Source organism: Panthera pardus, unplaced genomic scaffold (genome assembly GCF_024362965.1).
Source record: "Panthera pardus isolate Hobbes unplaced genomic scaffold, ASM2436296v1 HiC_scaffold_6, whole genome shotgun sequence".
NCBI lineage: Eukaryota > Metazoa > Chordata > Mammalia > Carnivora > Felidae > Panthera > Panthera pardus.
This window is the reverse complement of record NW_026526991.1, coordinates 138,200,193-138,220,526: the sequence shown is the minus strand read 5'-3', so window position 1 is coordinate 138,220,526 and position 20,334 is coordinate 138,200,193. Positions and strand designations below refer to the sequence as shown.

General features: G+C 59.0%; 1 protein-coding gene across 3 annotated transcripts in view; it reads left to right on the top strand.

Annotated features, from left to right (window-relative positions):
* PFKP (phosphofructokinase, platelet) overlaps positions 1-20,334 on the top strand; it is a 54,046-nt gene that overhangs the window by 14,668 nt on the left and 19,044 nt on the right. For all 3 annotated transcript variants that reach the window (XM_053895771.1, XM_053895772.1, XM_053895773.1), the window contains 8 exons: positions 7,660-7,737; positions 10,997-11,186; positions 12,116-12,281; positions 13,627-13,671; positions 13,783-13,891; positions 16,448-16,543; positions 17,685-17,777; positions 18,360-18,485. In XM_053895771.1, the coding sequence (XP_053751746.1) occupies positions 7,660-7,737; positions 10,997-11,186; positions 12,116-12,281; positions 13,627-13,671; positions 13,783-13,891; positions 16,448-16,543; positions 17,685-17,777; positions 18,360-18,485 (903 nt within the window). The remainder of the gene's footprint in view (positions 1-7,659; positions 7,738-10,996; positions 11,187-12,115; positions 12,282-13,626; positions 13,672-13,782; positions 13,892-16,447; positions 16,544-17,684; positions 17,778-18,359; positions 18,486-20,334) is intronic.

The window sequence follows — 20,334 nt, the reverse complement described above, 5'->3', positions numbered from 1 at the left end:
GCGGTGCCCAGAACAGCGGCCACAACAGGGAGTTAGTTACCTGGCCCCGAATGTCCACGCTGCCGAGGTCAACAGGCGGAGGGCGTGGGGTGGGCCTGGTGGCCGTGTGCATGCCAAACCTTTGGGTGTTGAATCCGGCCTAGTAACTGTCAGCATTAATCCTTGTCCGGTTTAAGAGTTCTGTTGTGGTTTTGTTTGTCGTCACTGGCCCTGTGTCCTGGGGGTATTGAGATGGGATAGTCAGATGAGATCTCTACCACCAGACTTCATGGTGTCCCCAGTTCAGGAATCGCCTTGGGGCACATCAGCTATGCCCGCCCCCAGGAACGTGGGTTCCTTGGGAGAAGAGCATCTTGGGTTTTCTCTGGAAGAGTCTTGACACAGGGAACCAGACTTCTTCTCCCCATCATGGGCTCCGCTGCCCGCTTTCGTCCCGACCACTTTTTGGGCCGTATTCTTGGTGCCCTCCCTGAAGGGGTGGGGTGGGTGGGGGTCCTGTCGGCTGGGCGAGCCTGGCATCCCGCCCCTCCCCGCAGATGGGCAGCGTGGAGTCCTGAGTCTGAACAGATCCCATTTCTTTCAGGGAGGGTCTGTGTGCAGGGTGGTGTAATAACTGCTTTACTGGTGACTGGCACCTCGGGAAGAAGGTGCCAGGGACAAGAGCAGAGGGCAGTGTCTGTGGCTCGGCCCCAGGAACGGCCGGCCCGTGAGTCCCAGCGATGGGGAGCTAACGGGGGCAGCCTGGAGAGGGGCTCCCTTGAACCGAAGGCATCTGTCTGGAGAAGACACCTTGCTTCTCGTGACACCCCTCCCGCCCACCCCCAAAAGAGGAATTCTAGGGAACAGCCTGTCCTTTCTGTCCCCATGGGGGGCCGTCCTGGGCTCACTCAAAACTCTGTCGCCTCCCACCCTCAGACTTGGCACTGGGAACCGATAGCATGTCATCGAAGTGAATCTGTTCAGGTACCATCAGCTCTTTGTCACCACGTAAAGGACCCTGTCTTTGAAATCCAACCGACTCTGAAATCTGCTGGGTTTTTTTCCTAATTCATTTGGGCAGCAGAATGCTCATCCTTTACCCGCCCACCTAGTGTGACCGTCCCTGGGACGGGCAGGGGGCACCGGCTGGAACCACCCCCTTCCCCACAGTCGTGACAGAAGTGTCTCCAGACGTGGGCAGTGGTGCTGGTGGGCACAGTCACCCCGTTGGGGACGGCCGTCCGAGACCTCTTGGGGCTCAGATTTACAAGACGTTTGGTTTTCTTTCTCCAAAACCTCACTCAGCGGTCTATCCAGCTGCCTGTCGGTGTGTATTGCCCCCCGCCCCCACCCCCCCGGAGCTTGACTGGAGCTTTCGAGGTTCCCCACGCGCCTAAAGAGTTAAATGGGTTAGTGTTACATAAAGGAAGGGTTTTTGGGTTTTTTCCCTCAGCAGAAAGTTTGTGGGAAGTGTATTGATGGGAAAACGCTGGCAGTCCTGCTCCAGGTCTGGCACCCGGATTGTTCTGTCTGGCTGCAGCCGGGACTGCTGTAAATCCGGGCCAGGACCACGTGCTGTTGTGCTGAGCCCTTGGGCACCGTCTGGGGAGGAGGGGGCGGGTGGCCGATTAACCCGTTCTTTCCACCTGGTGAGTCAGTTGTCGCTTTTTCTCCTTTTCCTTTCGGGCTCGGGTTTTTCCTTAGAGACCTACAGGTGTCTCTAGCTGTTTGGGGATGACGAGCACGTCACATGTTTTCACAGGACTGTGCCCAGGACGCGGTCCCGGGGTTGAGGAGGGCCGTTAAGTCCTCTGTTCCTCCTGTCTTTGGTTGCTAGAAACAGGAGGCCAGTTCTGTCTCATATAATCTGCAGACTCAAAATCCTATTAGCAGAAGGTTTTTCTGCAGATTTACAGAAATTATAGCTTTTTAAACATGACTCACTTAAAAGTCTTTCCTCTTTTTCGTGTGTTTATTTTTTTATTTTACGGAGAGAGGCGGGGAGCTGGGGAGGGGCAGAGGGAGACAGAATCCCAGGCAGGCTCCTTGCTCAGCGCACAGCCCGACACGGGGCTCGATCCCACGACCCTGGGATCATGACCGGAGCCGAAACCAAGAGGTGGACGCTCAGCGGACTGAGCCCCCACCCCAGGCGCCCGGTGTCTCTCCTCTCTGAGATAACGCTTACCAGTTGGGCATGGGCACACAGACCTGGAAATACCCACAGGCCCGTCTCTGGTCTTCCGAACCCTGAATAAAGGCAGGAATGATTCCCGGCACATTCAGCAGCCAACCTTCTTGTTAAAAGATGTCGACGCGGTAGTCAGACTTCCTGGAGAGAAGGGCCTCGGCCAGGTCAGAGTCGTGACCCTGGCCTGGCCGGCTTGGGCTGCAGGCGGAGACCCTGCTCGTCAGAGCTGACTTAATACCCTGATAAACCAGCTTTAATGTGTCTGTTCACAGAGTGGTGTCATTTTCCCTTTCCGAACAGAAACCCCGTTTGCCACGGGGCACGTGACTTCTGACGGGCTGCCTGCGTTCACCGTCTTTAAGCAAGAAATGTCATGCTCGGGGCAGAAAGACAGTGACCACCCAACCCCCCACTTTCCAGCCAGGCCGGGTGGGACAGCAGCGGTCCCCTCCTGGCCTGCCCTCCTCTGCTGGGCGTGGGGCGTCCGGGTGTGATGGGATGTGGGTGCCCCCCGTGCTCCGGATGGGGGGCAAGCAGGCCAGGATGCCCAGGGTGACTTCTGGGGGGCGTGCTGGCCTGCTCGGACCCACCCCACCCCTGCCTCTGCCTCCCCCCACTCTCCACCCTGAGTGCTGGGAAGGCCAGGTGACCAGAACCACACTCTCTTCTCCTGCAGGTTTGACACTTAACTGTTTCTACATTTTAACTTCCTTAGAGTCAGAGCTACTAACCCACAAAGCATCTAAAAACAGTAGTAGGATGGCCCGAACGAGCAGTCAAGTGTGTGTCCCTTGCAGCTGACTTGCGGGGTCGGCTGCCCGGCTCCAGCAGGCCTGTCCGCATGGTTACTGGGTTCACAAAGGTCCTGTGGCCGCACGCAGCCGGATGACAGAGGTAATGGGCATAGGGCTGAGCGTCTCTCCCGCTGAGGGCCCGCTCCGTGACCTGTCCTCGGACCGTCTACACGCTGGTCCTGCTTGACACGACCTTGCCCTGGTTCCCAGTTTAGTGTTTTAATCTCGGAAATATAATCTCCTTCCGGGCCTTTGCCCCGCCCTGCGTTATCACCGCGGGGCCGTGTCATGCTGATTTGCCGTGACCCGCTGTGGCCGTGGGTTTTGTGACCGGCCTGGGACTCTGTGTTACCCGCTTCGGTGTGGAGACATCCGATAACGCCAGGGGGCTAACGCAGCACGCTGGTGGACCGGCCGGTCTCCACAGGCACACCGTGCGGGGCTCCGCTGGGGCCCGTCCTGTTCTAACCAATTTTAGAATTCGAGAGTCTGACTGCAGCTCGGCGGGACACGTGCGGAGGCAGCTCTGGGGCATCGTCCCCGAGGTCCTGGCGCCCTGAGCGCTCTCAGGCCCGCTAGGCTGGGGCATCCAGGCCCCAAAGAGCCCTGGGGTTGGGGCGGGGGGGGGGGGGCGGTGAACTGGGCGCTGGGTCTGGGAGGACCTGCTGTGTCACCGGGGGGTCCGCCCAGAATCTCCTGTAGCAAAACAGCCGACGTTCCTGGACTTCGAAGGCACCACCGTGGAGGACCCGTGCCCGCCGCTGTCTCATGCCCACCTGGTTTAGCAGGATGGCATCTCCTGACTCCAAAGCCTCCAGCGGTCGAGAGATCACCTCGTGTGTGCTTGCCGTGAAGTCCTGTCGGTGACGTGCTCTCGTTTGTCAAGGACTAAAGCGGGAAACCAAAACACGTATCTACGCAAAGCGGCAGAAGCCCGGGAGAGGTCTCTGGTGTCGGTGGTCACATCTAGAAAACGCTTCGCGGTCGCGATCTTGGCTACCGTGTTTCCGCTGGTAGCTGGAAGTGTGCCACTCAGACGGCGAGATGCTGGGCGAGAAATGCCAGAAACGGGATCCGGAAGGAGGATCGTCCGGCTGAGGAGAAGGGTGGACGCCTCCAACACGAGCCTTCTAAATCACAAAGCGTCCTTCCCATAGCACGGGACTCCCGTTTCCTTCTGGGCCTTTATTTAAAAGAAATTACGCAGTATGAGGTCTCTTGTGAGAGGAAGCCACCCACCGTGGACTGGTTCCGACTCTTGTCAGAGCCGATTGAACAGGTGCCTAAAAATGCAGGTCAGAGTGACCTCTGAAGGCAGCACGGGGTCCTGGGGACAGACTGGGCCCCCAGGCCTCCCTGGACATTGCTCAGGACGGTTCCAAGGGGGTCAAACTGACTTCAGAGTCTGGGCCACGTTTGGAGACGTCACCAAGAGGTGTCGCTTGAAGCCTCCACAGGTCGTCACACTTGGTGCAGCCGCGAAGGGTCTCTCTCTGGCTCAACACCGTGCAAACGAGGGCCAGCCAGGCGGGCAGCGTTACTCTGGGGTAAAAACTCAGTGCGGTTGTTCCAGCTTTTGCGTGCCTTTACTCCCGTGTGAGTCATGGAACTCGCTCTGAAGTCAGACTCCAAAGAGGATGGCAGAACATATTTTGGGCTCTTGGCTGTATTGGAATAGGCATTCAAACCTCCAAAGAGGCTTCAGTAGAAAATAGCTCGTCCGAGCTTGTAAATTATGGTACGTTTGTGTAAAACCGGCCTTCTTGGTTTAGTCACGTCTTCCTGGGAAGCGAAGGACGGCTTAAAACTGCGGTCAGATGTGCCCGAGCCCCCCACCCCTGCCAGTCACTTCCTCCGGCCCAGCCCACGGGTGCTTCCTTTCCCATAGACAGCCGTGCCGCGCGAAATAAACCGTCTTGGGAGGATATTCTGCCTTTCCAAATGTGTGTCGTGTTTTCTAGGAGGATTTCCCACGTTCCTACTCCAGGAGCAAAGGGATTCGGAAATGTTTTTGTTGAGTCAGTGTTTAAGGCTGAGCGGTGACAATACAGGCAGAGGGAACTTTTGCATTCCCCACAGAGGCGCCGTGCGGGGCACACGAGTTGCCCGAACTGTCCAGGGGTCCGTGCCGCCAGCCAGGTGCAGCGGAGACAGCCCTCGACAAGCTGGGGACACTGCCCCGGCCTCCGCGTCCTCGCCGGCACCGGGGCGCCCGGGGCGGCCCCTTCCCCTGGGTGTCCTTGGTGACCTCAGGACGGAGGGTGCCGGCATGACTCTGGCGGCCGTCGGAGCGGGGGAGCGGGGTGTTGGCTTTCTGGGTTTTGCCGAGGGGCTAACGCACGTCACCCTGCCGTGCGCGGGACGGCCCTGGTTTACACCTGCCGTTCTGGCCTCATTGAAGATGTTTTCTCTCGTCGTCAGGCCCGCGCGGGTTTGGGGCTGAAGCATCGTGCTGTGCGCTGGGTCCAGTTCAGCACAGGCCTGTGTCCTGTGACACGTGCTGTGTCCCTGCATCCCAGGCTTCAGAGAACGGAGCTCGGAAAGCCGGCACCGCCATGGACGTTGAGTGCTGTTCCCGTATCTGAGGAATGGCATGGCGTGTGGTGCGTGCAGGGTGACGGGGGGTGGGGGGGTTAGTTCTTAGCAGAAACTGGGGAGTTAGTTGGCAGGGCTCGGTGACAGGCATTCCTGAGGCCGGGGGCTCCCTCCCTCTGCGTCCGCTCCCTGCTCTCTGTCTGTCGTCTGTCTGTCTACCGTCTAGCTGCCCGTCTCTCTACCTGTTTGTAACACGCTGCTCACTGTCCCTGGGAGTCCCTTAGAAGCAGGGAGGGCCTGCCTTTGCATTGGTCCCGGGGCAGCGTGTGTGGCTGGTGACTCACAGCTGGCACAGCACAACTCACACCTCTCAGGAGCCCCCCTTCCAGGGGCCGGGCCTGGCCCACGTCACCCTCCACAGACATCCTCGGCGACCCCATACGTTATATGGACAGGGCTAAAAACGCACACCCGGTAGGCTTTGTCGCTGCCCCATGAAGACGGCCTATTCTGGGGGGCTGTGGGGAGCCTGAGCCCGGGGGTCACGTCCTCAGTACAGGAGGCGTGGGGGAGGCCCGCCAGCTCCAAGGCGAATCTGCTCATGGCTCCTCTGCCCCACTTTAGTCCATTCCATTTGTCCCTCTGCTGTTTGTCACACAGAACACCAGACTGTGACACATGCATGGGTGTATGTGTATTTAGATGTTCGTATACTATATGGTGTAAAACACTATGTGACTATAATAGGTTATATACAACGTATGTTCTGTGTGACATATAAAGTATGTATTTGCTATATTTATGATTATAGTTATATTGCTATTTTGTAAATATATATGCTTGTATATTGTACACAACATATTACGTGTTCCGTACAATGTGTATCTATATAGCCTATAAAAATATATACAAAGACACAGGTGTGTGTTGATAGCCTGGTGTTATGTGTGTGACAAACAGGAAAGAGAGAGGTGGTCTGGAGTGAAATAGAACAAAGAGAGGTTGAAGGCAGGTTCATTCTGTATAATTTATAGACATACATCATGAATGTATTCTCGCTGTGTAACACAGAAATAATAAGTTCTATAATACGATGTTTCAGGATGTAAAGATAACAGTAATGTATCGTATGCCATGGTATACGATATAATATGTTAACGTCTATCATATATTATTACGATACGGTGTATTAACACCGTACGTTACATCATACGGGAACATATTTTTGACGGGAATCTGTACTCATAAGCACAGGTTCACGCAGTGATTGCCCGTAAAGGCTCCTGCCCTGTTGATTAACTTTCACACACGGTCCCTACTCGGTGGGCCATTTCGTTTTGAAAAAATCCTTATTTTTTTCCTTCCTCTTGACCTCCACGAGGGTAGGAGATACGAATCCACCATAACCATCTATTATGATCAACTTTTAAAGTGCTTAGTGCCTATTCCTTTTTAAGGTTAAGTGTCCTGGGGAGAGAGTCTGGGCGGTAAAGATGTAAATGGGTGTGTCTGTCTTCCTCGATCTTGTGCGGTCTCTGGGGAAAAGCGAGATGCCCTTAGAGCCGGAAGGTCCTGGTCCTCGGGCGCCTTGACCCCCGCTGGCTCACCGCCCCCTCCGGCGAGTCAGATGCAGCTAAGCACAGGGTGAGGCGGACCGATGGCTGCGGTGATCCTCAGCCGTGCTTTTCGGAAGCCGAACACGGGACGGCGTGTGTGTCGAGAGCGGCATGGATAGCGGCCCGGGGAAACCGAGGCCCAGACAGGAATGCTTTCTTGCACGCGCAGCGATTGACATCACTGTTTGCACGTGAGTTTGTCACGTTACGATCAGTGTTAGGGGAAGTATCTCCCCTTTCAGCCTGCGTGGAGCTGTCAGGTGACAGGCAAACTGGCTTAGTCCCCGTAGGGCCCCGGACGAGTCTGGCAAGAAGTTCCCATTTGTTGGGGGTTAGACTGAGGAAGCTTTTGTGCACATTTGCTGCCTAGAAGCAGCACGGGTGGCGCCCTGCTCGGAGCCGCCCGGGTCCTAGGGGCTCAGAGTCCTTCCTCACTCCTCGCCTTACTTTTTCACAGGATGTACAGGTGGATCTGCTGTCTCAGTAGAGTTGAACCCAGTGTTGTTTTTTTTTTTTTACGAGGATGTCCACCCTCTTTCCGCAGGGTTACCAAGGCATGGTTGATGGCGGCAGTAACATCGTGGAAGCCAACTGGGAAAGCGTCTCCAGCATTCTGCAAGTGGTATGTGCTCACTTCCCATGCTCCCTGTGTCTCCAAAGTAGGTCACTCTTGTAGTGGGAAAGCTTTGGTCCTTCGGCTCCGGTGATGCCGGAGGCGCGTTAACGTGCTGGCTGGCATTACCATCCTGGTCCACTTCTGTGGTAGGGACACATCCTCAATCGGTGGCTTAATTGAACTTTTAATTTAATTTTTTTTTTTTTTTTAATTTTTTTTTTTTTTTCAACGTTTATTTATTTTTGGGACAGAGAGAGACAGAGCATGAACGGGGGAGGGACAGAGAGAGAGGGAGACACAGAATCGGAAACAGGCTCCAGGCTCTGAGCCATCCGCCCAGAGCCCGACGCGGGGCTCGAACTCACGGACTGTGAGATCGTGACCTGGCTGAAGTCGGACGCTTAACCGACTGCGCCACCCAGGCGCCCCTGAACTTTTTAACACGCTTTGCATCGTACCAGCAGAGGATTATTCTTGCACTGGAGAGTCACGCGTGACAGCGGGGGTTCACTTGTGAACCTTGTCGTGGATTTCGGGTTTGTTTCTGGTTTTGTTTTTTTTTTAATTTTTTTTTTAACATTTTATTTATTTTCGAGACAGGGAGAGACAGAGCATGAACAGGGGAGGGTCAGAGAGAGGGAGACACAGAATCTGAAACAGGCTCCAGGCTCTGAGCGGTCAGCACAGAGCCCAACGTGGGGCTCGAACTCACGGACCGCGAGATCATGACCTGAGCCGAAGTCGGCCACTCAACCGACTGAGCCACCCAGGTGCCCCTGTTCCTGGTTTTTTAAGGCCGGATTAATGTTGAGGCAGCTTCAGCTTGTTGGTGCCTGCTGGCTTTTCGAGAGTCACCGGGCCTGGGAACGATCCCCACTGGCGGCCTCCGAGGGCTGCGGGATTCAGTGGGAACACAGCTCCCTGTGCCGGGCTGAGCCAGATGTGGCTGCTGGCTTTGGTTGTGCACAGCCGTGGGACCGTGCTGCTGTAGGCAAGACAGGTGCCGACCCAGAACGTAAAAGGAGCCTGCCCGGATGTCTCATGCCTGATGAATTCCCCAAACACCGTAGCTCCGTGAAGGCCTGAACCGGTGGAAAATGGATGGCAGGGAAAGAATGGATTTCACAACACAGGTCTTTACTGGTGGTTCCGGCCTGTTGAAATGGACACATTAACGTGTCGTTCACGTTGAGCGTTTTTCAGTAGAAAGAAACCAGACTGATAGACTCTCGCTGAAGGTGCTCGTGCGACAGAAGGACGGACGGAGTAGATGGTGTCTGACTGTGAGCAGAACGTATTCACCGTAAGGAAGGAAGGAAATCCCGCAACTCGGGACAGCACGGGCGGACCTCGGGGTGTTGTGCTGAGGGGGGATGAGTCAGACCCAGACAACGTCCGTACGGTCTCACGTGCAGGTGAGATCTAGAAAAGCTGAACCCGCAGAAACAGAGCAGAGCAGTGGCCGCCCAAGGCTGGGGGTGGGGGAAACGGGGAGTCGCTGGTCCAAGGGCACAGACTCCCAGGTTGGGGGTGAGTAACCTCCAGACCTAACGTACAGCATGGTGGCTGTGCTTAATAATTCTGTTTTGTACACTCGAGAGTTGCTAAGGGAGTAAATCTTCGTCCTCAACACACACGCGCATGCACAGAGGTTACGGAGGTGATGGAGGTGTTAATGAACTTGGTTATGGCGATCATTTCACGGTGTAGATGTGTGTTGAATCACCGTGTCCTAGGCCTTAAAAACTCTTAACAACGCTGTATGATATGATACTGAAAGTTGCCAAGAGTAGATATTAAACGCTCTCACCACAAAAGAAAGCGCACGTGAACGGATAAGCAGGTCAGTGAGCCTTCTCGTGGCGATCCCTTCGCAATACGTGCATGTATCAAATCAGCACGTTGTGCGCCCCAACTTACATCATGCTCTAGGTGCGTTAACATCTCCGTGGCCCCCGGTGGGGAGAGGATCGCCGGGTGTACGTTGTAAGGCTGGTTACACACTCGTAGGTCCTATCCTCTGCCCTCCCCGGAAACAGGCCGGAGGGACTTTTACAGCCGTCAGCACTTAGAACGCTATTTGCAAAAAATGAGGACGCGTCTTCTGAATTCCAGGCAGCAAACCCACGTGTGACAGGACCATTTCCGGTCTGGTGCCGCGACCGCCCAGGGAGATAGGAACCCAGGCGGGGCTGTGCGGGGCGCGGAGGGCGACTCGTTGGCGATCCTCAGTCGTGGCTTAGCTCCTGAGGCCCCGCGAGCCCCTCGGTGTTTATGGGCTGTGCCCGCTTGACCTCCAGTTGTCAGCAATCCCAGGACCCTCGAGTCGCTCTCGGTCACATCAGAGTGACCAGTCCCTCTTTGTCCTTGCCCAGCACCTTCCGCCCCGGCTCGCCTTTGCTGGGCCACACCGTGCCGCTGTCTCCGCCATACTTCCCGTCAGTCGCACGGGCTCCTTGGGGTGCAGAGCACTGTGCCTTATGAACTGAGCCCGTACGTGAAGGACTGTGTGCAAATGGAGGTGTTATAAGTGAATTCACGATGTATGTAAAGAAATCCTTTCTTTTATTTATGTTTTACTTCTTTAATTTTTTTTTAATGTTTATTTTTGAGAGACAGAGACAGAGCATGAGCAGGGGTGGGGCAGAGAGAGAGGGAGGCACAGAATCCAAGGCAGGCTCCAGGCTCCGAGCTGTCAGCACAGAGCCCGACGCGGGGCTCGAACTCACGAACCGTGAGATCATGACCTGAGCCGAAGTCGGACGCTTCACAGACTGAACCCCCCCAGGCGCCCCTGCTTTCTTTTAACTCGTGACTAGGGGTCTTTCAGTTTTGAGAGACCAAGTGTGAAAAGCCCTGACTTGTCTCTCCTGGAAATGTGGGTGATCCAACTGAAGTTTTCTGACGACTTAGCCTTTAAAAAAGGGCGGGGGGAGCGGGGGGAGATGTTAAGACACAAATGTCTTTGGCTCACAGGTTTCTATTCTGCCCGCATGGGGAGCTCCAGGAGAACGGGGGCCTTGGTGCCCGGGCGGCTGGCCGTGCCCATTCTCCGGTCACAGCTGCTGGCCCGCGCCCGCCCGTGGGAGGCTCGGTGGGTGGGGGGCGTGGCCGCCCCCGCCGTCCTGCTTCAGCCCCGGCCTGGGGACGGCTGGGTTATCTTGCGGGCTCCTGCGTTCTCTGCGTGTTCACTGACGCGCTGGTAACGCCCCGTGTCAGCTCCTGCGGGGAGAAGGCACGGACACGTGGTCTGGTTTCTTTCCAGGGAGGCACCATCATAGGCAGTGCTCGCTGCAAGGCCTTCCGCACCCGGGAGGGTCGGCTGAAAGCCGCTGGGAACCTGGTTCAGCGGGGCATCACCAACCTGTGTGTGATCGGCGGGGACGGAAGTCTCACCGGGGCCAACATCTTCCGGAAGGAGTGGAGCGGGCTGCTCAAAGAGCTGGCCGAAAATGGTACGTCTGTGCGCCCGCCTGTCCCCCGGGGGGTTTTCTGTTCCCTCCGTTCATTTGCCGTTCCCGTCGGAGCGCTCTGAACTCAGGCGTCCGCCCGGCTGACTGTCGCGGGGCGTTTGGAGGTGAGGGTGCGGGTGTCCACCACCCCGTGCGTCCGGCTCTGCCGGGGGCCCCCCGGTGTCTACCTTGTTGCGAGACTTGAGGTGACTTGTAGCGGAGGACCTTCTGTGTTCCGCGGCCTGTACCTTGGAAGGGTGCTGATGCGGAGGTGAGGCTTGGCATCCGACACGGCCCGCGGCAGCTCATGGCCTCAAGGGACAGCCCCTTCTGGCGGGTGGGAAGCTGGCAGGAGCAGGGGCCCCAAGTCTGTGCCGTCTGTCCGTGGATGGGAGGGCGGCCGTCAGGTCCCGCGGCACCTGCCGCCCGCTGCACTCGGGCCCACAGCAGGCTCTGGCGGCACAGGGGGGTCACCGCCGAGTCCCTGCCCGCGCCCCCCTCGGCAGCTCTCTCCCGAGACCCGGAAGCGGGTCCCCACCACCGCCCCCCACGTCGGTGAGAAATCCGCGGGAGCACGCGCAGCGTCCCTAAGCTCCCGGGTCTCTGCGAGTGACACCCCCTCACACGGAGGGACGCCTGCCCGAGGCCGCCGACGGAGAGAGGTCGGGTTTTACTAAAGCCGGACGCAGCGTGCTCCCCCTTCCCTTTCTGCGCTGAGCCCCTGTGCCCGGCTGGTGACATCTCCCGGCCGCAGGCTGGCTGCCGTGCCCTCAGCGCGCAGACTGAGCTTGTTCAGAAAACACAACGACATGTGGGAAACCGGGGCGGAGTGGCGGCTTTGTCTCCCCGGGACGCCCCGCTTCTCGCTGGCCGTGTGCCTGTGGGGATGGCGGCGGCCCGTGTTCAGGGCCTGCGGTCTGTGTCCCACGCAGGCGACATCGACAGGGAGGAGGTGCAGAAGCACGCCTACCTCAACGTCGTGGGCATGGTTGGCTCCATCGACAACGACTTCTGCGGCACTGACATGACCATCGGCACTGACTCCGCCTTGCACAGGATTATCGAGGTCGTGGACGCCATCATGACCACCGCCCAGAGGTGAGCTGGGGAGCGGGCGCTCGGCTGGGACGGGCCGCGGTGCACATGTCCCTGCCAGCCCCGGGAGGTCCCCTGGTGGGCATCCTGTGCTGCGGTGTGGACCTCAGTCCCGACCCCGGGAGGTCCCCTGGTGGGCGTTCTGTGCTGCGGTGTGGACCTCAGTCCCGACCCCGGGAGGTCCCGAGATGGGCGTTCTGTGCTGCCGTGTGGACCTCAGTCCCGACCCCGGGAGGTCCCAAGATGGGCGTTCTGTGCTGCCGTGTGGACCTCAGTCCCGACCCTGGGAGGATCCGAGATGGGCGTTCTGGGCTGCGGTGTGGACCTCAGTCCCGACCCCGGGAGGTCCCCTGGTGGGCGTTCTGTGCTGCGGTGTAGACCTCAGTCCCGACCCTGGGAGGATCCGAGATGGGCGTTCTGGGCTGCGGTGTGGACCTCAGTCCCGACCCCGGGAGGTCCCCTGGTGGGCGTTCTGTGCTGCGGTGTGGACCTCAGTCCCGACCCCGGGAGGTCCCGAGATGGGCGTTCTGTGCTGCCGTGTGGACCTCAGTCCCGACCCCGGGAGGTCCCAAGATGGGCGTTCTGTGCTGCCGTGTGGACCTCAGTCCCGACCCTGGGAGGATCCGAGATGGGCGTTCTGGGCTGCGGTGTGGACCTCAGTCCCGACCCCGGGAGGTCCCCTGGTGGGCGTTTTGTGCTGCGGTGTGGACCTCAGTCCCAACCCGGGAGGTCCCCAGATGGGCGTTCTGGGCTGCGGTGTGGACCTCAGTCCCGACCCCGGGAGGTCCCCTGGTGGGCGTTCTGTGCTGCGGTGTAGACCTCAGTCCCGACCCTGGGAGGATCCGAGATGGGCGTTCTGGGCTGCGGTGTGGACCTCAGTCCCGACCCCGGGAGGTCCCCTGGTGGGCGTTCTGTGCTGCGGTGTAGACCTCAGTCCCGACCCTGGGAGGATCCGAGATGGGCGTTCTGGGCTGCGGTGTGGACCTCAGTCCCGACCCCGGGAGGTCCCCTGGTGGGCATTCTGTGCTGCGGTGTGGACCTCAGTCCCGACCCCGGGAGGTCCCAAGATGGGTTTTCTGTGCTGCGGTGTGGACCTCAGTCCCGACCCCGGGAGGTCCCCTGGTGGGTGTTCTGGGCTGCAGTGTGGACCTCAGTCCCAACCCCGGGAGGTCCCCTGGTGGGCGTTCTGTGCTGTGGTGTAGCATTTTATAGAAAGTGGGCGCTCTCTGAACTGCCATCGGCACGAAGCAGGCTTTGCTTCTAACTTGGCTGTCGCAGTGCCTCTCTTTGTGCTTTTCATGCTGTTCCCAGGGGTGGTAAGTCGATGTTTCCTCTGTGTCTTTTGCAGCCACCAGAGGACCTTTGTGCTTGAGGTCATGGGGAGACACTGTGGGTACGTATGTGCGGGTGCCGTCTGCGTGGCGAGGACCCTCAGCCTGGCCCCTTGGCCGGTCCACGCGGGAGCCCGCAGTTGCCTTACGAAGCCACCGCTCTTTCCAAATAGGTACCTAGCCCTGGTGAGCGCCCTGGCCTGCGGGGCAGACTGGGTGTTCCTTCCAGAGTCTCCCCCGGAAGAAGGCTGGCAGGAGAACATGTGCATCAAGCTCTCGGAGGTAACGTGCGTCCTGTTTCCCGTGCCTCGCGGTGGCTCCGGTCACACCGCTCTAACCGTGACGGGTGACAGCCGTGGGATTTCCGGCTGGGACGGACTTGGAGACACGTGGGAAGTGTGGGGCTCTGAAGCGACGTTGAGCTCAGGACATAGGGTCTGCTGGCTCCTCGTGGCCCCGTCTGCTCCCCAGCGATGCAGAGTGCGGGAGAGAAACGCCCAGAACGCTGTTCTCCCTGCACGGCGGCCGCTGATGCTTGAGGTGGTAGAGGCCGTGGCCGTAAAAGAAGTCGAACCTGGGGAGGAAATCTGCTTCCTGTTCCTCCTGCGCTTACCAGCGTGAACAGACCTGCGCGCTGACCGTTTCCGCACACGCCGTGCGGCCCAGGTCACAGCCCCCCAGCTGCCCCTTGTGGCCCCCGCCCCTCTGGGCGTGCCTCCGGTTGGATCGTTTACCGGTCGCCCAGAACCAGGCTTTTCCCGTCCTCGTGTCTGACGTCTGTGGCTCCCGCTGTGCGTTACTAGCCCCGGGGAGGCACACGAGGTCAGGTCTCAGGACAGAGTCCCCGCGCCTGGTGAATTTCCCTGCCGTGTCACCGCTGCCCTGCGGGGATGTCTTTAAGCGTATGGCGTAGGCCACTGATGGTCATACTTAGCAGACACTTGGGCCGAGGGTGCACCAGGGACACGTGTGCGCTAAGACATTGCCGTCACCTTCAACGTGACGGGTTCCGAGAAAGGACTCTGGGCAACAGACCGAGTACGCTCTGACCTAAAAACAGCGTAAGAAACTCCTGACGGACGCCGCGCCCTTGCCGGGAAGAGCCCCGCACGTAGGAAGATGAAGTTTAGGCAGGAGACTGGTGAAGCCACCGATGTCCCGGGTACGGGCGTTACCAGTGACGTAGCAGACACGCTCGGTGTTTCTCGCCTCTGACCCGGGGACGTGTGAGGCACCCCCACCGGCCCGTTGGCGTGGGGCCACACGTGGCTGGCTGCGTGAGAAGCACAGTGCTTCTGTGTGGCTCACCACCCCCCCCCGCCCCCAGGGGCCGTACCCGTCCCTGCCCACCACCGGTCCCCCTGCCCCCGGCCTGGCCAGGACCACGCCATCTCGGGCCACGTTCTGGCCTTCGGGACGAGGAGACGCGGGCCTGCTCTGGGGCCGCGCACAGCGGGTCAGAGGGGCAGCAGTGAGGCTGTTACCTGGGGGGTGGGCGCTCGTGTTTAGCTTTGCCCGTCGTTTCCGTAACCACGTGGTCTTCTCTGCAAACGTCCTTGGGTTTCAGACTTTGTAAACGGCACTGCGAGCTGGGACGAGGACGAGAACGTGGTGGGGTCCCCGCGTTAGGTGTCGGGAGACTGAGGGCGAAACACTGATCGTTCTGTCCGCAAGAAGTTTTATCGGGCGTGAACGTGGCGCTGGGAGCATTTCCCCAAATGTCCCGTCCGATAAACGGGCCCGGGAAGCACACCTCACGGCGTCTGCCAGATTCTGGCCACTTGGGTTTGAGATCGGAAAGGCCGCCCCAAGGCAAGACCCGGGCTCGGGCCGCGGCCCCCGGATCCTCCGCTGTGCCGCGGGGAGATGCTTCGGCCCCTAGTGACCCGGGGGGATTCGTGGGTGCACGGGTCCCAGTGGGGAGCCAGGGCTCCTGCCGTGCCCTGTTCGGGGCTCGGGGCCTCCCTCCCCACGTGAGTGTGGGTGGCGTGTGGCCACGTGGCCAATCCCGTATTCGTGGACACGTCGTAGTCACTTGCGACCACATCTTCGCACGCTTAGACCACCCCGCAGCAAACAGCCTGTGTCCTTGTGACACCCCCCCCCCCCCCCCGCCCCGGAGGGACTGCCCACCTGTGTGACGTCTCCCGGCCTCCCCGGGAGGGTCCTTAACTTGGGACTCGGTAGACAATGTCCTTGCTGATCGTGGTTTCAGCACATCGCTGGGTGACACCCCCCTCCCCCCCCAGGGGGCTGCGGGGACAGCAGGTGTGGGCTCAGTGCCAGGCTGGCCGGTCCCGCACAGGTGCGGCTTCCCCACGTGCGTGCTCTCTGTGCGGCCCCCCCCCCCCGCCCGCCCGCCTTCTGCACGGGCCTGGGGCTCCGTGCTCCCCTCCCCCCACCCCTGCACAAGACTGGGGCTCTGTGCTCCCCCTGCCCGCCCAGGCCTGGGGCTCCGTGCTCCCTTTGCAGGGGCAGGAATTCCCTGCCAGGTTCACAGTGAGTGGGTGGGAGGCTCTGGCTTCAGGAGGAGATCAGAAGCCTGGTTTGCAGTATAGACGCGTCGCTGGGGCCCATGGCTGAGCTCACCGCCTTCTGGGACCAGATGGCAAACGAGCGTGGTCCCCAGCCTGGGGTCACCTGGATGCTGGCCTGTGTCCAGGGTGACCAGCCTCCCCCCACCCCGACCCCACTCGCCCAGAGCGCCTTCACCCGCCCGCGGTAGTCGGTGACCCGTGTGCAAACTTGGGTGAAGATCTCTACCTGGAAAGAGGCCAGTGCGTTTGGGGCAAAGGGCCCTGGGTTTGTCTCTTGTCAAAAACGATTTTGTTTTCCTAGAACCGTGCCCGGAAGAAAAGACTGAATATCATCATTGTGGCGGAAGGCGCCATCGACACCCAAAATAAACCCATTACCTCTGAGCAAATCAAGGAGGTGAGTGTGTCTGGTTTCGTAATTCTCAGGCGCCAGCCTAGAAGTGGGGGATTTTAACAAGGCTGGTGGGGTTCGCGTTTGGAACGTTGTGTTATTATCATGAAAACATTTTTTGTTCTTCCTGATGTTTAAAAATGTTTTGGTAATGACTCATAACTTTTAACGGCAGGAGACTCCGCGGCTCCCGCGTACTGTCCTCAATATCCCCAGAGGCCTGGGAGCCGCCCTGACGGTTGAAACGCAGCAGGGGAGGGACAGGGACGGGGGGTCCCGGCTCCGGGCTCCAGCTGCCCGCCAGCGACAGGGGTCGGGCCCAGTGTTCTCACAAACAAGATTGCCTTGTTGGGTTCACGCCCGTGCTGCGTCCGGCCTCCAGGGCAGCCTTGTTGCAGCAGGGCTCGCCCAAGGGCACTGGCTTGTCACAAGGACCCCGGACGGGAGGGATGGGCCGGCTCTCCCGTTAGGCCGGCGATGGCTCATGTCTGGACAGAACGCGGGGGAGACAGACAGACGGGCAGGCAGCCTCCGGTTGAAGCTGTCCATCAGGGCAAAGGACGTTACCGGCTGCCTTCGCGAACTGGTTTCTCTGTCCTGCCTTTCGTTCCTTCCCAGACCAGCCGTGCAGCTGAGTATTAGAACAGGGGGGTCTGTCTGGGAAAGTTATCTGCCATTATCGACAAGAAGTAATCAATAAGATCAGAGACTTTCCTTTTCCCGCTTAATCAAAGTTGAGATTGAATCATGGGATACGAGAGCAGGAAGGACCACAGGCGCCACCTGGCCTGGCCCGTTGCTGGTACAGGAGTAAGTGGGGTGAGTGTGGATGGCAGCCCGGGCCGGCGACGCTCACGTGGGGCCGCCCTGGGGGGACCCCGTGGCTGACCACGGCGTCCACGCTGTGCTTTTCGTTTACAGCTGTGCAGACTTACGGTGACTGGGGGGGGGGAAATGTCTGCATTTCCAGAAGGTATTAGTAACGATGTGCCCTGATCTCAGCTCACCATTCACCTAAACGTTCCTCTAGGAAGCGAACTTTAGACACTGGAAGTCTCCCCCGCGTAGGTCCGAGGAAAGGACTCCCGAGTCCCCAGCCCCGGCACAGAGCACGAGATGACGTCCTGTGTCGCTCTGTTTCCCACAGCTTGTGGTCACGCAGCTGGGGTACGACACGCGGGTGACCATCCTTGGACACGTGCAGAGAGGCGGGACTCCTTCGGCCTTTGACAGGATTTTGGTGAGTGAGGATAGACGTCGTGGGGCGCCTCCCCCCACGAGCAAGACGGAACGTGTTACCGGGAAGTCCGACGCTCACAGAGCCATCCGGTGGCCATCCGGTGAAGAGCGTCCCTGCCTGCGGAGCCCGTGGCTCGTCCTGGAGACCCGCTCGGCCCCCCGTCACCCAGACACTGGGGGACCCCCAAACGGGGTGCTGAGGGGGAGGGGGACGCATGCAGGTTTCTAGACGCAGGCCCCAGGGTCAGCAGAGGCCAGTCCAGACTCGTGGGTATCGGTCTGGTTGCTTTTTGCACCTCGGAGCCCCCTTCAGGGCCCCCCGCCAGCCACCTCCTAGTGGGGTCGAAATCTCGTCGAAATGTCCCCATTGGCGGTGGGTTAAACGTGATAGGATAGACCGTAAGGAGCTCATCAGGACCCATGCCAGGGGGACGGGGGGACGGGGGCACGCTGGGTCCGGCTGAACACGGGCCAGGCCTCTGCTCACGGGTGTGTCTGCTCACGGTCGTGCCTCCCCGGAGCTGGTGGACGTGCTGCCTGGACCCGCGACCTTGCCTTTGACCTTCACGATTGTCACTTGCAGGCCAGTCGCATGGGGGTGGAGGCCGTGGTCGCCCTTCTCCAGGCCACCCCAGAGACCCCGGCCTGCGTGGTGTCGCTGAGCGGGAACCAGGCCGTCCGCCTGCCCCTGCTGGAGTGTGTGCAGATGGTGAGTTGGCCCGGGACGCCGGCCGCTGCCCTGTGGGGGAGGCAGGGGCTCGGTGACACCAGGAGGGAGGCAGCGCGCAGCGGAACCTCCCCAAAGACGAGCTCCGTCTGTCGGGAAGGAGCGTGTGCACATCACCCGTTTCTGCCAACAAGACGAGATGTGTCGGGACGCGGGTCCGTGAGGCATCCGGGGGGGGCTTCACGGGGTGCGGTGGACGGGGCGGAGCCCCTCCGATGGCAGCTGCCCCTGCCCTCTGTCCCCGAGGACATTCCCATCTGAGACGTGGCGCTGGAATGCCTAGCTGGGGTGACATCCTGGGGTGCACCGGCCTCCTTCGGGCCCCGGGGGTGGGGCCCCCGCACGCAGCAAAGCGGGCTGGGGTTTTCGAGGCCATTGGGCACTACGTGAGGCGGCAGCGAGCTGCATCAGACGTTGTCAGTGTCTTGTCTTTTCCGAGGCCTGTTTGTTACTGTCCTTTTATTTGGCCTTCCCGGTGGCTCTGAAGCGTTTGTACTTTATAACCTGTGCAGAGAGGTGATGAAGCAATTCAGTCTTGGACTTGTTGCAAGTGGCCGTAGAAACGTAATTGCCAGAAGGCTTTGGAGTGAATAAATGTGTGTGCAAGTGTGCATGGCTACGTGTGTGTATGTGTGTGCATGTTTCTGTGTGTGCAAGTGTGCATGGCAGTGTGTGCGTGCATGTATGTGTATGTGTGCACAGCTGCGTGTTTGTGCACGGCTACACGTGTATATTGTGTGCATGTTTCTGGCTGTGCACCTGTGCGTGGCTACGTGTGCATGTTTCTGTGTAAGTGTGCATGTTTCTGTATGTGCAAATGTGTGCAGCTGCGTGTGTTCACATGTGTGCGTGTTTCTGTGTACGCACGTTTCTGTGTGTGCAAGTGGTCACGACTGCGTGTGTGTGTTTCTGTGTGTAAGTGCGCACGGCTGTGTATGTGTGTGTTTCTGTGTGTGCATGGCTGTGTGTGTGCAAGTGTGCATGGCTACGTGTGTGTACGTGTATGCATGTTTCTGTGAAAGTGTGCGCGGCTACGTGTGTGCATGCGTGTGCATGTTTCTGTGTAAGTGTGCATGGCTGCTTGTGCATGTTTCTGTATGTGCAAGTGTGTGCGGCTGCGTGTGTGTTCACGTGTGTGCGTGTTTCTGTGTGTGCAAGTATGCACAGCTGTGTGTGCATGTTTCTGGGTGTGCAAGTGGGCACGACTCTGTGTGTATGTGTGCGTGTTTGTGTGCGCATGGCTGTGTGTGTGCAAGTGTGCGCAGCTACATGTGTGCATGTGTGTGCATGTTTCTGTGTAAGTGTGCATGGCTGCTTTTGCATGTTTCTGTATGTGCAAGTGTGTGCGGCTGCGTGTGTGTTCACGTGTGTGCGTGTTTCTGTGTAACTGTGCATGGCTGCTTGTGCATGTTTCTGTATGTGCAAGTGTGTGCGGCTGCGTGTGTGTTCACGTGTGTGCGTGTTTCTGTGTGTGCAAGTATGCACAGCTGTGTGTGCATGTTTCTGGGTGTGCAAGTGGGCACGACTCTGTGTGTATGTGTGCGTGTTTGTGTGTGCATGGCTGTGTGTGTGCAAGTGTGCACAGCTACATGTGTGCATGTGTGTGCATGTTTCTGTGTAAGTGTGCATGGCTGCTTGTGCATGTTTCTGTATGTGCGTGTGCGGCTGCGTGTGTGTTCACGTGTGTGCGTGTTTCTATGTGTGCAAGTATGCACAGCTGTGTGTGCATGTTTCTGGGTGTGCAAGTGGGCACGACTGCGTGTGCATGTTTCTGTGTGCAAGTGTGCATGGCTGTGTGTGTATGTGTGCGTGTTTGTGTGCGCATGGCTGT